General features: G+C 29.9%; 1 protein-coding gene across 4 annotated transcripts in view; it reads left to right on the forward strand.

Moving 5' to 3' along the window:
* Hr3 (Hormone receptor 3) overlaps nucleotides 1–16095 on the forward strand; it is a 32130-nt gene extending 16035 nt beyond the window's left edge. For 2 of the 4 annotated variants that reach the window (XM_070650240.1, XM_070650239.1), the window contains 10 exons: nucleotides 6549–6776; nucleotides 10667–10832; nucleotides 10992–11161; nucleotides 11465–11782; nucleotides 11846–11923; nucleotides 13531–13634; nucleotides 13702–13848; nucleotides 13930–14173; nucleotides 14277–14427; nucleotides 15239–16095. In XM_070650240.1, coding sequence (XP_070506341.1) covers nucleotides 6549–6776; nucleotides 10667–10832; nucleotides 10992–11161; nucleotides 11465–11782; nucleotides 11846–11923; nucleotides 13531–13634; nucleotides 13702–13848; nucleotides 13930–14173; nucleotides 14277–14427; nucleotides 15239–15362 — 1730 coding nt within the window. In that variant the 3' untranslated portion in view covers nucleotides 15363–16095. The remainder of the gene's footprint in view (nucleotides 1–6548; nucleotides 6777–10666; nucleotides 10833–10991; nucleotides 11162–11464; nucleotides 11783–11845; nucleotides 11924–13530; nucleotides 13635–13701; nucleotides 13849–13929; nucleotides 14174–14276; nucleotides 14428–15238) is intronic. The other 2 variants (XM_070650241.1, XM_070650242.1) reach the window with 2 other exon arrangements.
* The last annotated feature ends 4552 nt before the right edge of the window (nucleotides 16096–20647 follow it).

Here is a 20647-nt window from a genome sequence, read left to right on the forward strand (position 1 = left end):
TTCAGCCATCAACAATGTAATAAACAAGAATTATTGCAACAGCAACAGTTAGCTAGTGCCTTAAACTAATCTAGAATAAAAAGCAATAGCTCGATTCATAAAATCGATATTTTTGACTAACAAACAAGACCATCCAAGCAATTTGTTAAAGTTGTTTTTTTCTCACGACTTTTTCCTAACAAATTTGAGCAATTCGAGCACCTTTTGTGAATGAGAATTGACTGCAGAGGAATTTCGCAATTTTTTGTGCATTTTTTTTCTATCTTCCAGTTTTGTTCGATATTTGAGTGCATTTGAAACTGAGTAATGAGTTATTGTGGTAGCACAACATGTATTTTTTTTATTTCTTGCAACTTCTGTTGCTACCAATTGTAATATTTAGACATCTGTTGCAATACGGTTGGTTGTTTGAAGGTCTCATAAATTGAAATGGATTAAATTGCAGTGCGGATTTTTTATTTTTTTAAATTAAAAGTTTGTGGATTTAATTTTTTGTAATGAGGGTGGAGTTGGAGGAAGATGAGGGGAAGTTGAGGAGGAATGAGGGGATATTGAATGGGTTGTAAATGGAAGTGGGGCACATTAGAGTACGTGGATGTTGACTTAATTTGAGTTTAAGTTCGTAGCGTTCCGTTTAAGTCAGTAAAAGCTTGAAATTGCCAGTTGTTACCTTAAGCACAGAACTAACATCATCAATACGCGTTTAAGCAGGTTTATAAGGTTCCTTAAAATGTAATGAGGCAAAGTTGGTAGTGACAATTGCTGTACTAAAATAGCAGAAGTCGATTTATTGATCCAACATCCTGCACCAGGCCGGAATGACTCTGGTATGGTGATATTCGAGATACTTAAGCTACTAAGACCACAAAATCCTTAGCTGTATGTTATGCTAGCCTTAAATTTCTTCAAATTTAACAAAATATCACCAATTTTCTAAGATTATGCTAAGTCCTTCGTAAATTGAGCACAAAATAGATAAATTCCAGCAAATCTTTATCCCTTATCATCAACGGCACCTCAAAACATCTCAACCCAGATGGAACATTCTCACTAATTCCATCTTTAATCCTATTTACCTCACAAATTAAAGCCATAATCGCAAATAACAATTTCATCCATTTCCGAACAAAAAAGGATTCTCCTTCCTTTTCATAATTCCATAAATACACGCTGGATTTTTAAAACTGAAACAATTTTTTGTGCTAATTTTTTTGTAATGCAGCTCACAAAAATATAAAAACTGAATAGAATTTAATCTCAATGGGAAATATTGTATTTATGCTGCAATCACAAAATGCTTTTGAAATGCAATCTGTGGAAATCATTTGTTATTTGCAAGCTCTTAAACGGAGCTGCTCGTTTACAATAGTTCAAAGACATTGTCAGCTAGGGATGAACAACTTTATATGCATAACAATATTTATTCATGCTGCTTGTATCCGAGCGAGAAACGCAAAGCGTACAAAAGAAGTTCTTCGCTTTAAGAAAATTATTAAAAAATGCTTAAATTTTTATAGAAATGTGAATACAAGGACGTACTTGATGAATAACTTAACGTACAATCTTATTTTATGAGTGCATTTTTCCTGAGATCAATGTTCACATATTTTTTTTTATTCTGGAAAATTTACTATCAGCAATATATCAAAGAATGATGCCATTCGAACAAAGTTCTTTTTTGATCAACAGTTTTATTGCAACTTCAACTTAAGGTTTTAAATTTATTGTTCAATAATTCTTTTTTTTTTTTTGCTTTGTAAGCATCGGAAGTTAATGGATTTTAATTTTTTTTTGTGTGATGTTCGGCGGATGTAAGATTTATTTGGTGTTATGGGATGTTGCAGGAACAGACAAGGGAGCATGGTTATGAGTATGCTTCAGGGTATGCTCACAAATATGAGCGAGCCTTTGTCATATCGAATCCTTGTTTGGGAATCGAACTCAGGTACTCACAAAAACGTAACACTGATATCCGGGTTGTTGCCTAACTCCTCGACCACAGAGAACTTACTCTAACAGTGGCAGATACAACCATATAAGTATGACTCAATACTCCATCCTCCACTCTCCTCAGTCACTACAGCTAAGTACCCTAACAGGCAAAGCTCCTTTTTCTCTTTGCCTGTTTAGGGTAGGAGCATTTAAGGAAATTTAGTCACAAGACACTTAAGTAACACTTATTTTTAACTCCATATTTGACTGACCTCCTTCTCCTTAAAATCACTCGAAGAAATTCCATTCATTTATCAACAACCTCCGCTTTAGACTTCACAGTTAAAATAATTTATGAACGGCTTCATAGATTATCCTTAACTCCTACGAGTTGAAAGAAGTAATATAAGGCAAGGAATGATTTTCTTTTTAAATTTATTATGTAAGCAGATGACTGTAGTGAGTCAGATTTAACTGTAGATGTAATTAAGGAGTGATTTAAGTGGGGGTGAAAACGAGGAATTTATGAATTAAGGCTAGACTTTGTCTCAAATAATTTTTATCTTGAAATTCAAAGGATTCCATCTTGTAACAGCCTAATTTTGGTGTTAAGAAAGGATTTGTAGCTTGAAGAATGATCCAGATCATTCAGGGAAGTTCTTAAAGTAGTCCTAAATAGCACATCAGATCTTTTATGGATGCTAGCTTCAGGATCGAGAGAGAGATCAATGGAATAAGGAACAAATCAGTTAATACACCAAAAATCCACTTACTGGCGGACGAGAATCTCACTTGGTGAGAATTTCATTTGAATCCAGTACCATGCCAGTATCACGTTAGTCTTGTGTTGAAATTCGGATTGATTAACCGATTTGTGCTATTTTTGGAACTACTTTCTTAAGTAAAGCAAAATATGCAATCTTCATAATTCGTGACACACAATTTGTATCTAAATCTTTAATAAAATTCAATTATTCTCTATCTACACAATACCATAAACATCCAAAGATCCAATCATCTTCAAGTAATTCATTCACACTTGTCCAACCCTTTAAAGGACACAAACATGTACTTATTTCTCAAAATAATAATAATAAAAAAATCCCATTACATTCTGCAAATACATTCAATAGAACTTCAACTCATTCGATTCATACCATCGTCAATACCATCAAATTTTATTGACAACCACTTCACCACGAACAGCAACAACAAAAAAAAAAAGAACCGAGAAGAGAACAAAACCTCTTAAACAGCAATTTCACAAAAATGTGTAATGTAATTATAATTTTAAAAGGAAATAATGTGCTGAAGACACAGTAAGAACATTTTGTGCTGTTCATGTCATTATAAAATCATTAAATAATGAATCACGAATTTCTTGTCAAAACGTGTCTAGCGTCTTTGGAAAAATTTTCTGTTAATTTTAAAGTAACTGCTTTTGTGTTATGTCCAACAGTTTAAAAGAAAGTTCTCGATGCAAGAAAAACGGCTGTAAAAGACTTTATTGAGTGATGAAATAAATGAAACGCGAAAAAAAATCTTTTTTTCACCTCGAAATATCATAATATATAGAATAAAAAAAAAATTGAGGTTATTGAACTTGAATACACGAACGCCGAGAGAGTGAGCATGCCGAAGAATGAGAATGAAAAATGCGAAAATTTACTGTGAAGCTTCGATAGAGAAATGCTGTGTGTGACATCATATGACACATCTATATTATTCATTTTCATGTCATGTATCAGCTCCGAAGCGTGTCTATGTATAAGCTGAAGAAGAAGTGTCAGTCATGATACTATTACTAATAATCCAGTACGAATGTGATTCTACATCAGTTCATTGATTTTTTACCCCTCATCGTTGTATTTTCGCTTTCATTTTTTATATCGGTGATAAGCAGCATAGATAGTTCCAATGCACTTTTTTTAATCAACATCCATGTCCACATACATATGAAATTTTTCCATCTAATAGATGAATTTTCACTTTCAACAAAAATCGAATCACCGAACGAAGAGTCCGAAGTCATACAAAAGTATTGCACGCTACGGAAAGTGCAACAGAATCATTTAATGCCGAGCACAAAATGCGAGGGAGAATAAAAAAAGAAAACAAAAACAACAAGTAAAAAACGGCGACAGTAAGAAAACTGCATCATCCATTCCAATTTCCCTGACCTATGTAACTTTAATTCATATTGATAAGGTAGATGCAGAAAAGTATAAAAATTGAGACTGAAACTGAGAATGTTGTTTGAATGAACTTGTGTGATGAAAAAAATAAAGTTGCAGATGGGAAGTTTTTGCAGTTGAACAAAGTTTTGTAAGAAGAAGTTTTTTGTGTGCTGCGTAAAAAACATTTTTGTTGGCTTTTGTTGTGGATTTTTGCAATGAAATTTTTGAGGTTCAGGAATTTATTTCTTGTGGATTTCGACGCAATGTTTGCAGTTTCATAATATTTTTGGGGTATTTTATGATTTTCCACATAAATCCCCATGAATATCTACTGCTTATTTGCTAACTTATTTCGCAGGACGTACAGTAGCTCAATTGCGATCCATGGCCTCTCTCAGTGGGCGCATACAGCTGAATCTATCGCTGACTTCCGTCTGTCATTCACTAACACCAAGTACAATACTGTCTATATCGACAGCTTCCTACAAGAGCTTTTGGTCGTCGACGACCCTTGATTCCCTTAGATGTCGCCTAAATCTGACTTTTTCGCTTATTTCCGTCTGTCAATTGCCAATACCAAACTCAATACTGTCTTTATTGGCTTCATGAGCTCTTTGGTTGTCCAAATTTCATGACCTCCCTCAAATGTCGCCTAAAGCTGTCTCTGTAGCTGTCTTTCGTCTGCCAATTGACACTACCAAGTGCAATACTGTCTCTATAGCCTTCAGTTTCCTTCAGCTTCCTTCCATGGCCTTTCTCAGATGTCGTCTAAAACTGGCCCTATTGCTGGCTTTCGTCTGCCAATTGCGGATACCAAACGCAATACTGTCTCTATTGACTTAAAGAGCACTTTGGTAGCCCTCGATCCATGTCGTCTCTCAAATGTCACATAAAACAGGCTTTATTGTTTGCTTCCACCTGCCAATTGGTGCTACGAAGTACAATACTGTCTCTATAGGCTTCAACTTTCTTAAAAGAATTCTATGCTCGTCCCTGAGCGATCAAATCCTCATCAATCCCCACAGCACACACCGAAATCCTCCCAAAAATCCATCCAATCAATTCCATAAATCCACTCAAATTTCCATACAAATCCATCAAATACAACATTTTTTTTACGTATAATATATATAAAAATACTTCTTAGATGTGTCAATAACATTTAGTTGTGTACAAAAAAAAAAGAGACTCGAGGTGAATGACCTCGCGCGTATGATTGTAAATAAAAAAAAAAGTTCTATTTTTATCACTATGCGGAATTAAAAATGTGAAAATGTTATCGCACTCTAGCCGTGGCATTCCTTGAAGGAAAAAAAAGATAGAGATAAAAGAAATGTGCACGCTTAGACACATCTTCCTATTTGAAATGCCTACTCACTGTGCGTTCTGATGCACAAAATTTTTTTTGTATATTTTTAACAAGTGAGTGAGGAAAAGATAGGAAGCGATTTGAGTTTTGGCGCATTTTCTGTACATTTTTATTCGTTTTTGTGTTGGGTGTGATGGGACAGGAAGTTTGGGTGTAGATTAGATAGGCGCTGATAGAGTTGAGGTTTTGATGACTTTTGAACCCTTTTATGGGTATGAGTGGCTAAAAAATGTCTAAAAAGCACAAAAATCAGGTTCAATTCAAGCTCAATTTACAATTTGCTGTAATCAGGTGCACAGCAAGCTTAAGTCAATGCACCGACTTACAGTCACCACACTTAAGTCTCAAATGACACGTGTGTTACAGTTTTTAATGATTTCAAAATGAATTTGAAGCCTCAAGCTCGAATTTCACATGACAAAACCTTCACACACTAGCAATAACTCAATATGACGTCATCTAGTTAGCAAAATAGCTTCATCATTGAATTTAGTCATAAGACATCTACGTCACTAAAGTCAATTTTTGGTCATATTCTGTTCGAAGGCCATTCGAATGACTTTAATTGCTGTAAAGCTTTAATACACATATCATGACTCTACCATCCCCATAATTGTCTTGTCAAACTACACATTTCCTAGTATTTCCTAATTCTATACAATGATTGAATGATAAAATTGCCAGAAGGGTTTATTGAACTCATTAATCAGCTGTATTACGATAAAGAAAAAAAAAATTGACGTACAATCAAACGCACAAACAGTATTTTTTTCTTCTCACACAACGCATAAAGGAGAGAAACGAAGAAGAATTGGGCGATAGTGCGTTCATTTACCCTTACGGAAAATACGATGAACTATTGGAGAAAATTCTCTTGTGTGTGGAATTTATGGAAATTTTTTTGGGGGACATGGAATGTTTTAATATGGAAATTCTTCAGGTGCTGCAGAATCTGATTAATCTTAAGTGAATTTAGTGTTAAAATATCCAATATAAATCTTCATCATGTCCAATTCTATAAAATCTTAATTAATCAATTCCCAATCTTATATCTTTATCTTATTTTACAGCTCAAATCGAAATCATCCCATGTAAAGTGTGTGGCGATAAATCATCAGGCGTTCATTATGGTGTCATTACATGTGAGGGTTGTAAAGGATTCTTTCGACGCTCACAAAGTTCAGTTGTTAATTATCAATGTCCGCGTAACAAACAATGTGTTGTTGATAGAGTAAACAGGAACAGATGTCAGTATTGTCGACTTCAAAAGTGCCTAAAGCTGGGAATGAGTCGTGACGGTATGTATAAATTTTAGAATTGCTTATTGTCATATAATAATTGTACATGAATTCACGGTCTGTGCTAAATTGATTTTTTTTTTTGAAATATTCAATGAGCTATGCACCTTACAAGTCGTGAAGCTTAAGGAAATTTAAATTCATATTTTCACTGAGTCATAGACCTAAAAAGGTCAAGGAACTGAGCACTTGTGATGATGATTGGTGTGAAAGCTCCAAACAATGTAAAAATTGGTTGACTGAAAATGAAAAATTGCCTCGTAAATTTATTATCCTTTAATGCCTATCCTTCTCATCCTCCTTCCTTCACACAAGTGAGGCTGGGTGGGGAGTGAGCAACGACAAATGTATTTGAATAACGACTGAGCATTTTTTTTCGGATGTCTACGATGATTGATAAAAATTTTATATAAAAGAGACAATTGATTTATATAAATGGAGGGGATTGAAAATGAAGACGAAATGGATGAAATTGTAGAAAGGGATCAATTTCACATTAGCGTGGATATTTTTTGAAAAGGGGAATGCACTTGTTTGGCTAGCTCGTTTTGGATAGTTCTTTAAGTCACGATAGTTTTTGTGGTCGTAAATGTTATCAGTGAAATAACTAATTTAAAAGAATTGAAGTTTTAGTGGATTTTTTTGTTTTATGAGATTCTTCACCTCAGAATTAACGAGTGGGTTTGTCGTAAAAATTTTGGTCAGTAAAGGAAACAAGCTTTTGGTTGAATGAGTATTAGGAATTAGTTTTGTTTGAGATTTTAGTGTGTAGCAAGTGATAGGTTTGATAAAATTAGCTGTATTTTTGGTGATTTTTGTAGTTGATGAGTCAATCTGGATGTAAGTAGGATATAAAGATACAGTACAGAATAACCAATACGTTTTTTCCCATACTGTGTCATATCCATAGCTTACTACCACCAGAGCCATCGGCTCCAGGATATTACTTGATATTAAACTTCAGTTAGATTTTACAGATCTAAGAGATAAAAAATTAAGTCACAGACCACACTAACTTCAATTTGGACTCTGTTACACTCTGCTGTTGCCCTTCATGACATGATCAATCGTAGTCTGGTTTCCTTCGTTATTAAGAGATCTTAATGCAAACACATCCCGAGTACACAAGACCCGGAAGGCACATGGTGCACAAATCAATGAAAATCTATTTTCAAGCAAGATTAACTCTACCTATAGCCTAGATTTGATGAAATTCGGACTCAACTTAGAGTTAGATTGGCCTGGAACTGGATTTTTAACCATTTCTACACCATGTGCTTTTCGGGAGAATACATTAGTACTGGTTATTGTATAGTTAACGACTATTTCTAACGTACTTTTGTCCATTTTAGAATAGTTTTGATTTAAATTCTGCTTAGTCTATGTCACTAGCATTCAATAGCCTTATGGCAAGATCATGCATCCAAAAACCATAAAACACAGGTTCAACTCCCCACAATCTCTCAAAATTCTCTTCAATTTTTCATATAAACCTCCAATTAGACAAACAATTCTTCAATTCTTGACAGCAAAATTACATTTATGAAGCATAATTCATATTTAATCATCTACAATTCCCCCCAAAAAAAACACTGAGAGAAAAGTGCGTTTACCTTATACATCCTTATTCAATTATACTGCCTATATTATTTCCAAAAATATCCTTTATGTACGTACTATTATATACAAATTTCTATAAGAAAAACTATTTATCATAACAATAAACTCAGTATGACATTTTCCGTATGAAAATTGAAAACTTTCTCCCCTTATCAAGTAAGTATTGTACATAATAGTGAAAAGGAAATGCGGAAGAAGCAAAAAAAGGGAAAAAAAAACTTTTTTTTTTTGTTATTTTTATTTCTTTTTTCAAAAGATATCTAATGCGAGAATTATATCCAACGCACATACATTATACGCATATAGATTTTTTTTTTTCTTTTATATTTCTTGTTTTCTCACTCCTCGGCATTTCTTTTTCTTCTGTGTACATTCTTACAAGAAGGGAAAAAGCGAGATAGAAATACGAACTGTGCGTATATATTTCGAAAAGCACGTGCATTTCTCAAATAAAAAAAAGGGCCAATGAACTTTTATGATTCATTTGTATTTTTACTTTACAATATTTTTTGTTGTATTTTTCAGTGGCACTTCATGTCTTTTAAAAATAGACTAAATGTGCCATAACTGAACTTCAACTTTATTTTTCAACACTTTACATAAAAAGAAATCTGAATTGATGCATTCTGTCACATGTGCATGCACTTTTTTGTGTGCTGGTAGGCTCGATCATAAGAATTACCTTTTTTGGCGATGCTTAAATGTATGGATATGACTTTTAATGGGTGGGTTTTGTGTTGATGAATGTCACGAGCATCGATAATGTCTTAATGTTATAGCTACTGGGTATTAGGTGGTTCTACAGTAGTTGTTGATGTCATTATGGATGGTTTTAAAGTAATGGCTCAATTTCAAGCTCAGAACTTGTATATTTAGAGCCTCATGAAGCAAAAAACATTCCAGAATAGCACAAATTGATCAATTCATCCAAAATCCGTTGTCAGGCCAGCATGGCTCAATCGTGGTCACTCCAGCATTATCCAAATTATCCTATTCGAGCTCTATTTTTACTTAGAATCTTCTAGTTCCGAATTTCACCTTCAAAACAGCCATCAAAATGCCATTGACCTTCTAAACATCTGACGTCACAAGTGAACGACCCCTACAGATATGTTAAATGATTTATGAATTTTTTATAGCCTCTTTTTTTTCATCAAATAAATCGATTCACTGTTAATCCTGCATAAAAAGAATTTAAATTGCCCGAATAGAATAGACCATTTTTATGTGTAGATTTAACAAATATTGCGATAAAATATTGATGTTCTTGAGGTACAAGCCTAGACATTTAGAAATTTATTAGCCGATTTGTAAGCAAATTTAAGAAGTCGTTAAATGTTTTACAAGGAATATTGATGTATTTTTGGAATAAGAAAGTTCTTAAAGAAAAGTCTTAAAATTGGCAGTTTGATTAGCATTTTTTTGGGCAGATTTGGTGGAGTTTTGTTGAGTAATTGAGAAGTTATGCGATGTGTGGGTAGATTAGGATAGAAAAGAGGTGATTTTTCATTAAATTATGGATTTTGGCTTTGATGTGAACCTGGCAGCAAGCCGGTACAGTTTACAGCCATTTAAGCGTTGAATGTCATCCGGAAATTAAGCTCAAATGCTCATTTCTATGCATTTAGCTCTTAAAACCTAAAATCGAATTAAATTTCAAATTCACTCTTCAGGCCTGCACATTAAAGCTTCTCTCAATCCCTCACTCCCTTCAGTTCCACTAACAATCATCAAAACTCTTAATAAGATCTTTAATTCCATTAATTCATGAAAAATAAAGAAATTAATAAGCAAACAAGCAAAACCGATTAAAACAGAAAAATTCATGCAAACTAGCCAATATATATTCCATTAACAAAGCTTAGCACCTGCCATGTCCATCAAATAAATTAAATATCAAATTAATATTATAGACAGACAATTAAAACTATCAAAGATTTAATGTCTAAGTGACTGAAAGTCAGCTTCCATTTTTTTATTATTGTATCATTCGGAAAATCCCGCTATGAGCGAGACTTTCACTAACTAAAGCCGATAAAAGTCCAGTTTTAAGTGTCTTTTGTTTCTTCATGACTTGTCGAGGAATGAAACTTTCTAAATAAAATTGATTTCTTCCTTTTCTTCCTGTCCATGACTGCAAAAAAAAATCAATTTAATCTAAACTTTATTAATTTTCCATGTCCATCCATTGAATATTAATCTATGTCCTAAATTAAAATCAAATTTTAATTAATTTTCAATTTTTCTTTTTTCTATTTTCAAACACACAGCCGTGAAATTTGGCAGAATGTCAAAAAAGCAGAGGGAAAAGGTGGAAGATGAGGTACGATATCATCGAGCACAAATGCGAGCTCAAGGTGATACAGCACCCGATAGTTCAGTGTTTGATACACAAACACCATCCAGCAGTGATCAGTTACATCACAGTTATAATAGGTAATAAATTAATTTTTATATTTTCGACTGTTATTTCCTTATTGATGATGTTATGCAATGTTTATTTGCATTGATATGTATTAATAATGAGAAAGTCAAGTCAGTAGTCATTTAACTTTCATTTATCTTCATCTTCTCTTGCTTGTGTCGCATGCACAGTTACAGCACATATTCAAATGAAGTTGGTTATTCAAGCCCGTATGGATATTCGGCATCTGTAACATCTCAACAGACGATGGGTTATGATATTTCAGCAGATTATGTAGACAGTACAACAACTTATGAACCGCGCAGTACCATCATCGATTCGGACTTTATTGGTACACATAGTAAGTTTGACTTTATACAATTTTATTATTTGGGGAGGGCTTAATTTTCCTTTGAAATGACCCCATTTGACGCGTGGAAGTTCTCGCTTTTAATTTTTGTAATTTTTTGCAACAAAAATAATTCATGGAACGTGAAACTCATTTTCATCACATAAAATTCTAACTTATTTTTTGGTTGGTTGTGGCACATTTATATCCATTAATTCAATTTCTTTGGATTTTAATTCTTATCCAAAAAAAAACTCAATAATTTTCCCATGAAACGAAAAAAAAAATCCATTTGCGAAACATAAAAAATTCCAGATAAAAATTCATCACCGTCGCATCAACAGCGAACGATTTCGCTGTCAGATATACGTATAGCTCGCCTAACAACCGTTTCAGATCAACAGCTCGCTGACGTTACCATGCAAGGTACAGCATCAGCGTTGACTAACTCATGTACAACAAATGATGCGGGTACAATTATAACGATAAAGCAGGAATCACTATCGAGTGTTGATAATTTGGTTGGAAGTTTTGTCGACTCAACGACATTCCTTCCATCGCCAAACAGTCAAATTAGTAATGCACAAATGGCACAGAACTCTTTGACCAATGATTCAAATGGAATTAATGAAGGTATGAAATCATGAATTAAAAATTGTTTGACAAGCATTTTGACAAATTTTCATATATTTTCAGTTGCAGGCACTAATGCCCATCAACATACCGAAATAATATTCACTGAAGACGACAGCTCATGTGATTCACAAAAATGGGGTAAAAAATTGACTTTTGTTGCAACCACAGCGTTTCACACCACAAATTACAACAATACACGCGTTTGGCGAGCTTTTAGTTTATTTTTAATTCCATTCTTCTGTTGACATTTCCCTTTTTTTTATATTCGGTGGTCGTTTTTTTGTTTTATTTCAATTTCAATCATTTTAATTAATTTAATTTGTATGAAAAAAAAAGAATTTGTTTTTGTTTTATTTTTCAGGACATTTTAAACGACTGTTTTTGACTCTTTTAGTCAAAATTCAATTCACACACATACACAACATTCCATTTCTGCATGCTCAAATTCATATTTACGTTTGATTTATTTTTTATGTGTGGATTGGAGAGTGAATAACTGCTTTTTATATTTTGTATTTTTGCATTTTAATGAAATTTTCATGATTTTGTAAACATTTTTTATTAAAAAAGCTTAACTTAATGACTTTTGTGTGAGAAATAACAAATCATTTTCACTCATTTCATATTTAAAAGTACTTAATTAACTTTGAAACAATTTTTCATTTTGAGAAATAATATTAATTCAAACTAAAATTAATGACTAAACTTTTAAATTAATTTACTTTACACATTTGACTACTTGCTAAGTAGTAGTCTGAATATGAAGTAAATGGGGGTGTAAATTAATGTTTTTCGCTGTAATTTGACTTTATGTGGTCAGGAGTGGCTTTGGTTCTTTGAAATTGATTGATTTTTAATTAAAATTTCACTAAAGTTGCATTAAAAATCAAATATTCGGACAAAATTTACATCATAAGTAACCCGGAATGTACCCGGCGTAGAAATGAATAAAAATCCAGTTCCTGGCGGACTTGATTCTCGTCAGACGTCAAATTTTATCAAATCTGACCTGGGACTAGAGTTACGCAAGTCTTAAGCTGGGTTTTTGATGATTTCTACGTTGGCTGCTTTTCTGGACGACTTTATCTGACTGTTTGCTTTAAAAATTCCAAAAAAATGATGTCAGACTACAGACACAGTCAAAGCCATATCGGATTATTATAAAGTCGGTATCAAACAGTTTGTACCTAGAAAAAGTTTATAACTTAAATGCTGTCTATTTCACAATACGGAAAAATGAAAAAATATCGGATAACAGTATCCCTAAGCCATTGTGACTCTAGTTTGGAGCCGAATTTCGCCAAATTAGAAAAATCAAATCTCTATTTTCCGATTCTTTCACAACAATCTTAATGATTAAATTGTTACCGAAAAACGGACACATATGCTTTTAATGAATTTTATTACAATTCTTTAGTAATTCTTGAGTTTCCAGGCATTGAGATTTGATTGAGATAGAGATTTATCATAGCCAATTCAACCAGAAAATTCCAAAAACCCAAAGCAACTCCTTTAAAATCAGCGAAAAACTCATTAAAATCCTAATTTCCAAAAATACTCGACCAAATTTAACTCATTCAAAAATAAATAATAATTTGTCTCACACATTCAGTTAAGATTTAATTTTTTCAGTTGTTAATATTACTACAGCATATATATCTATATATCTACAAATATTTCTTAAATGTGGTTATTATTTCATTAATTATTCATGAAAAATTGAAACTTTTCTTTTCTTCTTGCAGCCGAAGGTGACATTAATGATGTTCTTATAAAAACATTGGCTGAGGCTCACGCAAATACAAATATCAAATTGGAAGTTGTGCATGAAATGTTCCGCAAAACACAGGTAATATGAAGTAATTAAAGGACGGATTTTACGCTCATTTTCACAAATTTTTTTTTATGCTTCACAGGACGTAAGTCAACTTCTTTATTATAAAAACTTGTGTAAGGAGGATCTATGGTTGGACTGTGCTGATAAATTGACAGCTATGATTCAGAATATTATCGAATTTGCTAAACTCATACCTGGATTCATGCGATTAAGTCAAGATGATCAAGTGAGTAGTTAATTCCTAGAATTCAGTTCCAAATTTCCTTCAAAATTGACACTAATTGACCAATTTATCCACAACATCCAGATTCTTCTTCTCAAAACCGGATCATTTGAGCTTGCTATAATACGTATGTCAAGATTAATGGATCTGTCGCAAAATGCGGTACTTTATGGCGATGTAATGTTACATCAGGAAGTATTTTATACATCCAATTCATCGGAAATGAAACTTGTTGCTGGAATATTTGAGACTGCAAAGAGTATCGCTGAACTGAAACTCACAGAAACTGAGCTTGCGTTGTATCAAAGTTTAGTGCTGCTGTGGCCAGGTGAGTAGAATGTTGAACAATCCAAAATTTGTTTATTGGAATGTCCAATCGGATTCAATCTTTATGAACATAAGGAACTAATTTTAATTATTGCACATTTCAGAGCGACCTGGCGTACGAGGAAATACTGAAATTTTAAGACTTTTCAACATGAGCATGAATGCAATCAAACAAGAAATTGAAGCAAATCATGCGCCATTGAAAGGAGACGTGACTGTGTTGGATACTCTTCTCACTAAAATTCCAACATTTAGGTGAGTTTTTAGTTATAATTTAGGATGTATTTCTGAGAAATGAAGTTAGTGAGTTGATAGGGTGGCTAAGTCTAGTGATGTGTTAGGAATTGAAGTTGTAGGAATAGGAATTTGATGTTGTAATGTTTTGACAAAATTGGGGAATGCTATTTGGTATTCTGAATGAAGATTTATTAGATTTGAAGCTCAAAATTGTTAGTCTAAGTACGGAAACATCCAAAGTTCATAAGTCGGTGTTCTGGTCGGATTCCAGGTCGGCTTATCAATCCAAAATACGGTCCCAGACTGGCGTAACTCAGACATGTTGTCAGATTGAACCCGAATCTTGACATGGTGCCGGATTAAAACCGAATCTAGCTTCAAGTCTGAGTCACGACGGCTGTGGGCCGAATTAAGGATCGATTTGGCTATTTGTGATATTCGTGACATAGTCATCAATTAGGTATCCATGTGTAGGATATGAATAATGATCTGGATCTTGGCTTAATCCATGTTTCCAGCCCATAACATGACGTATGCTTACCTTTTATGAATTTAAGTGTTGATCTATAAACAAACCTATCTATAAAAATAGGAATTTAACATTAAAAAATGCACGAAAATTCAGACTTTTCCATTTTCTCTTCCTAAAAAAATGAACGAATATTTTCAGCATAATTCGTTCCTTAATGCTACTAGGTATGCCACTCGAATCACCTCACCAATCAAACTAGACAATTTAGTTTTCTCACAAAAAAATTAGTAAAATTATTTTTTAAATAAAATTTTTGTACAAAATAATTTTAACGAATTAAAATTTTGAAATTTTCAGGGAGCTCTCGATGTTGCACATGGATGCATTGAGTAATTTCAAGCAAGAGCATCCTCAATACATATTCCCAGCATTGTATAAAGAATTGTTTTCTATTGATGCGCAACAAGATCTGTTAACATAACAAAGTTACAACACCACTAACAACAACAACAGCAACAACAACAACAACAACAATAAGAATAATAATAATAAAAATAATAATAATAATTTAAAGAATAGTTTTACAATAAGTGATGATGAGAATTTTATTAATCAAAATGATAATTATACGGTTATTATTATTATACAACATAACGACTCCGCAAATTGAAAACATTTATGTAGAAAAATTCTTCTTTCCTTACTTTCTTCTAACAAAAGTTTAGTATACTGAAAAAAAAATGACAAAAAAAGTCCAACTTCATCAATAGAATGACTAAAAGTTTTTAAATTTAAGGAAAACGAAATTTTTTTTTAAATTTTTTTGAAACACAAAATTTTTGAGATTTTTAAGCAATGAAAAAAATAGTGTAGATGACTTTTTTCATCCCCGCTCCCCCCTTTTTATATCATCAAAAGTTGTCTAAGTTCATGAAATGAAAAAAAAATAAAAACGAAAGTAAAAAAAATGAATGAAAATATTCCAGTTACTTTAAAACTTAGTCATTTTAGAATTTAGTGAAAAATTTTTAATGAAAAAAAGAAAAAGTTTGTAAAATAAATAAATTGTTTAACATGTCTCATCTAGGGATGAATTGTTGGGCATGGGAAAGGGTTTTATTGTGGGTTAAACTGTTGAAATTATGAAATTTTGAGGAGATTTAATTTAAAAATTTCATTTGATTTGTACTCTAAAACAATACGTACTTTTAGAATTTCGTACTCATAATTAAGAAAATGTAAAGAAATTTTCAAAAAGATTCAAAAAACTTAAATTTTTCATTTTTAAAACTCAAACATTTGAAACATTAAACTTTCAAAAATTTGAGAATTTTTCAAAATATCTAAGAATTTTTAAAGATTTTTAAAGTTGGTGCAAGTTTTTAAATTGTTCCAATTTTCAAAAATTTGAATTTATTAAAATTCAAAACAAATTGAAAGCAAATTTCATAAGTTTGAATTTAAATATTTTAAATTTTCAGTTTTAATTTTAATTTCATTGTTTAAGAATTTGAGACATTTAAATTTTAAAAATTAAAGAAATTAATTTTCGAGAAATTAAGAAATCTGAATTTTATGAATCAAAATATAATTTAAGGTTTAAAATGACAAGAAATTAAATTTTTGAGAATTCAAAAAATTTAAATTTTAAGAATTTAACAAAATTAAGGTTTAAAACTTCAAATAATTTTAATTTTGAGAACTTAAGAATTCAAGAATTTAAAATAATGAATTCAAGAAATTTGAATTTAAGAATTCAAATTTAAATTTTTAGAAATCTCAAACTTAAAATTTCATAAATTCAAATAGAAATGAAACCTACAATTAAACTCTTCAAACCAACAATTCTTATCTTTTCAACATTTAATTTTTAGAATCCATCATTTATCTTCGTTTAAATCTATTTTTTAAAAAAACAAAACAAACAAACAAAAAAGTGAGAAAGTATAATTTTTTTAAAAAACGATCTCAAAAGAAATGAAAAACTGGATAGAATGATTTTTTTTATAATTTTTCACAAAATATATTAACTACTTTATATATCTTCTACTAGCAGGAACCATGTGTTTTTTAATAATTTAAACTAGTAAAAAAGCGTGAGAAAAAAAAATGAAAAACTTTTATACAAAACTTTTTGTGTTCATAAAAAGAGCCTTTTTTATTTTTATTATTTTTATTTTTTTTCACAATAGAAAACCACACAAATTAAAAATTAGAAATGAGGAAAGGAATATTCTTATACATATAAATACATACCTTTATACATATTAATATTATTATATATATTTTTTGCTCCTTGATTGTTATAATAATTTATAAGGTTCTACCCCTCAAAAAACTTTTTTAAAAAAAGCTAACAAAAAATATTTGAGAAATTTTTGTTATTTTTTCTTATTAATGCTGATAAATTAACTAAGAAAAAAAAATAGTTAAAAATTAATTTTTTTCCTGTAAATTTTTTTTTCCTTTTTTTCTATTAAAACAAATTACAAATTATATATATTTACATTTTGTATCATTTATGATTTAGATGATATGCTCATTTTTAACATACATTTATGAATATTATTGATGATGAATTATTTAAGAATTTTTTTTAAAGATCAAACAAGAAATTTTTAAATTTTCATTTGTTGAAGTTGATTTAAATGAATTTTTCAATTTTTGTGGATTTGTTGAATTTGTAAAAAACTTTAAAAGTGTCAATATTTTAAAATTTTGATAGAAAATATGAAATTATTGTTGAAAATTTAAATTTAAAAATTTTAAAAAAATTTATAAAAATGTTAAAAATTTAAAATATTTTTAATTTTTTTAGAATATTGTTAAATATTTTTACAACAAATTAAGATATTTCAAATTTTTAAAAAGCAAATTTAATTTTTTTCAATTTTTTCAAACAATTTTTTGACAAAATTTCAAATTTTTATCAAATTTTAAAAATTCACACTTTGAAATGAATTTTATAAAGAAAATGTACAAAGCTTTAAGCACGAAAATATTTAATATTTTCATGTAAAAACCTAAACATTCTTCTTTTAAATTATAAAAACAAATAAAAATCCTCAATTTTGAATTTTTCTAATTCTAATTTTTCTTCTTTTCAAGAAAAGTTATTCAGGAAAATTAATTTTTCCACAAGTTGTTGATGAGAAATTTTCATAAAAATAAATAGCTAATAAAGTCCGTTGTACGTAAAATGCTCTCGATTTCGACCCCGATTTAAAAAAAAAACTGATAAAATAACATTCTGTAATTCAGAAGTAAATATACGTAGAAATGGGTCAAACTGGTGTTGATTCTAGAAAATAAACTAAATCTTTAGACACTTCGACTGGATGTCTTGATAAGATCCTCGTGTAGGAGTTTTATGGATTAATGCTGTGGGTTTTGAGAGAAGTTTTGTAGATTTTGTTGAAATTTCAATTTTAATTTTTAAAATTCTTTCAATTTTTCAAAATTAAAAATCAATTTTTCAATTTTAAAATTTGAAATATAAAAACTTTAAATTTAACTAAGTTTTCAATAAAAAATTTGAAAATTTTGAGAAAATTGAATTAAAAATTTAAAAAATCTTAAAAAATCAATTTAAAAAAATTAACAACAATACTCTTTCAAAACCTTCGTAGCATTCGGCTTGTTCCTAGGAAGCGAAGAAAAATTTAAGGACTTAAAAAGAAAATTTGCAAACAAAAAAAAATCTTTTAATTTTCGTTGAACGAAATTTGTAAAAATTGTGAAAAAAAAGCAGAAAAAAAATTCTTTCATTCGATATCTCTTCACATATTTTTTTTATACTTTCTCCCCAAAAGCTACAAAATTGGTTTGTGTCTCGACTAAAAAAAGTAAATAAAAATAAAAATTGTGCACGCGCAAAAAATTATTTTTAAGAGCAAAATAAAACATGAGAAAAGAAAAATTCTAAAACGAGCATACGTTTCCCCCTTTTTGTATTCATTTTTGGCATATATAATTGTAGAAATATTTAAAAAAATTACTAATCGTTTTTTGTACGCAAAAAAGCATTATAAAAAGTTTAATGTAAATTAAGGACAAAAAAAAATGAGAAATCTAAATTCATAAGACTTGGACAAAACAAAATTATTACTATATATATTTAAAATATGAACGAAAAAAAAAATTTGATACAATTTGATATAAAAAATAACAATTAAAAAAAAAGAAATTAATGTGAGGGGTCTATCAAAAATAAATTTAAAAATTCACAAAATTTTTCACTTTTATTAGCATTTTTAAAACAAAATGTTTAATTATTTTTTTCGTGTGGGTCAATTTTGAGGGTCAAGTTGGATTGACTGTTGAGATTTAAAATTAAAAATTCTGAGATTTTTGAAATTTCTGAAGACTTTTTTTTTTAGTTTAGATTCTAAATTATTGTAGAATCTTGAATAAAAAAATTGCATAAAAATGTCCAGTCATGTAAAATGACTAATTTTAAATTGAAGAAAATTTTAACATTTTTTTCAATATTTCAGGGTGAAAAATTCTTTCAAATTCAAGGATAAAATCCTGAAAAAAAAATTCCAATTTTTTTCGTTACAAATTTAATAGAGAACCCAAGACTAATGTTTAACAGCTCAATTCAATCCAAAGCTCCACTCAAAAAAAGCCCACAAAATTTTTGTTTTTGTTGGAGAAAGAAAAAAGAAAAATTTTTTTTTTATAATTTTTTGAAAAAGAGAATGAAAAAAAAAACATCACGAAGATAAGAGAGAACTTATTTTTAATGTAATGGGTGCTTCTTCTATTAATTGCAAGATTAAAAATGAGAAAAAAAATAATTAAAGTAATTTTTAAGTGGATAAAAGAATATAAGATGTAAGAAAAAAAAAGTTTATATATTAAAAATCATACTATTATACAATTATAAACAAAAAAAAAAAATGATAAAAATAAATCTTAAACATACACACACAAAAAAAAAACTCTTTAGAAAAAAATAATATCCCTCTTTTTAAAAAATACAACTTATTCAATGTATGAATTAATTGCCTTAAAATGAATTACTAAACTGAGACAAAATGAAGTAAAAATGAAATTATTTAGATTGACATACAAAAAAATGTACACATAATTAACAATATGTGGATAGTAAATGAATGATAAACACACACACACACGTACATACACAAACACACACTTACAAAAAATGAAATGATATAGTGAAAAATCTTTTAGTTCAAGATCGATGACAAAATATGAGCAAGGATGATAAGTTAATATTGTGTAGTAAGTTGAGATCGGATGGACGATTGGATGTTGTTGGATGAGCATTTTTGGGATTTTGAAGAAGGAAAAATGTTATTCAATCTCGAGAAAATTAATTGAGAAATAAATATTTAATTTTAAATTGTATCAATTTTGGAGAAATGAGCTGAAAAAACTCAGAAAAAAAGATTGTAAGGTTCAAAAATTGAATTTAAAGTTCAGAATTTGAATTTAACGTTCAAAAATTGAATCCAAAAGTCTTAAATTGAATCTAAAAATTCAGAAAATTGAACTTTTAGTTCAGAAATTGAATTTTAAAATCAAAAAGTGAACATTAATTTCAAAATTTGAACTTCAAATTCAGAAAATGAAATTCAAACTCAGAATTTGAACTTTGAATTAAAATTTTGATCTTTAAATTCTAAAAAATGAAATTTAAATTCAAATTATGAACCTTAAAATAAAAATTTTAAAATCAAGTTTTGAATTTTAAATTAAGAAAATGAATTTTTGAATCAAATATTTGAACTGATTGTT

This window comes from Chironomus tepperi, unplaced genomic scaffold, assembly GCF_022539635.2.
Source record: "Chironomus tepperi strain 1889 unplaced genomic scaffold, CSIRO-AGI_Ctep_v1 contig_445, whole genome shotgun sequence".
NCBI lineage: Eukaryota > Metazoa > Arthropoda > Insecta > Diptera > Chironomidae > Chironomus > Chironomus tepperi.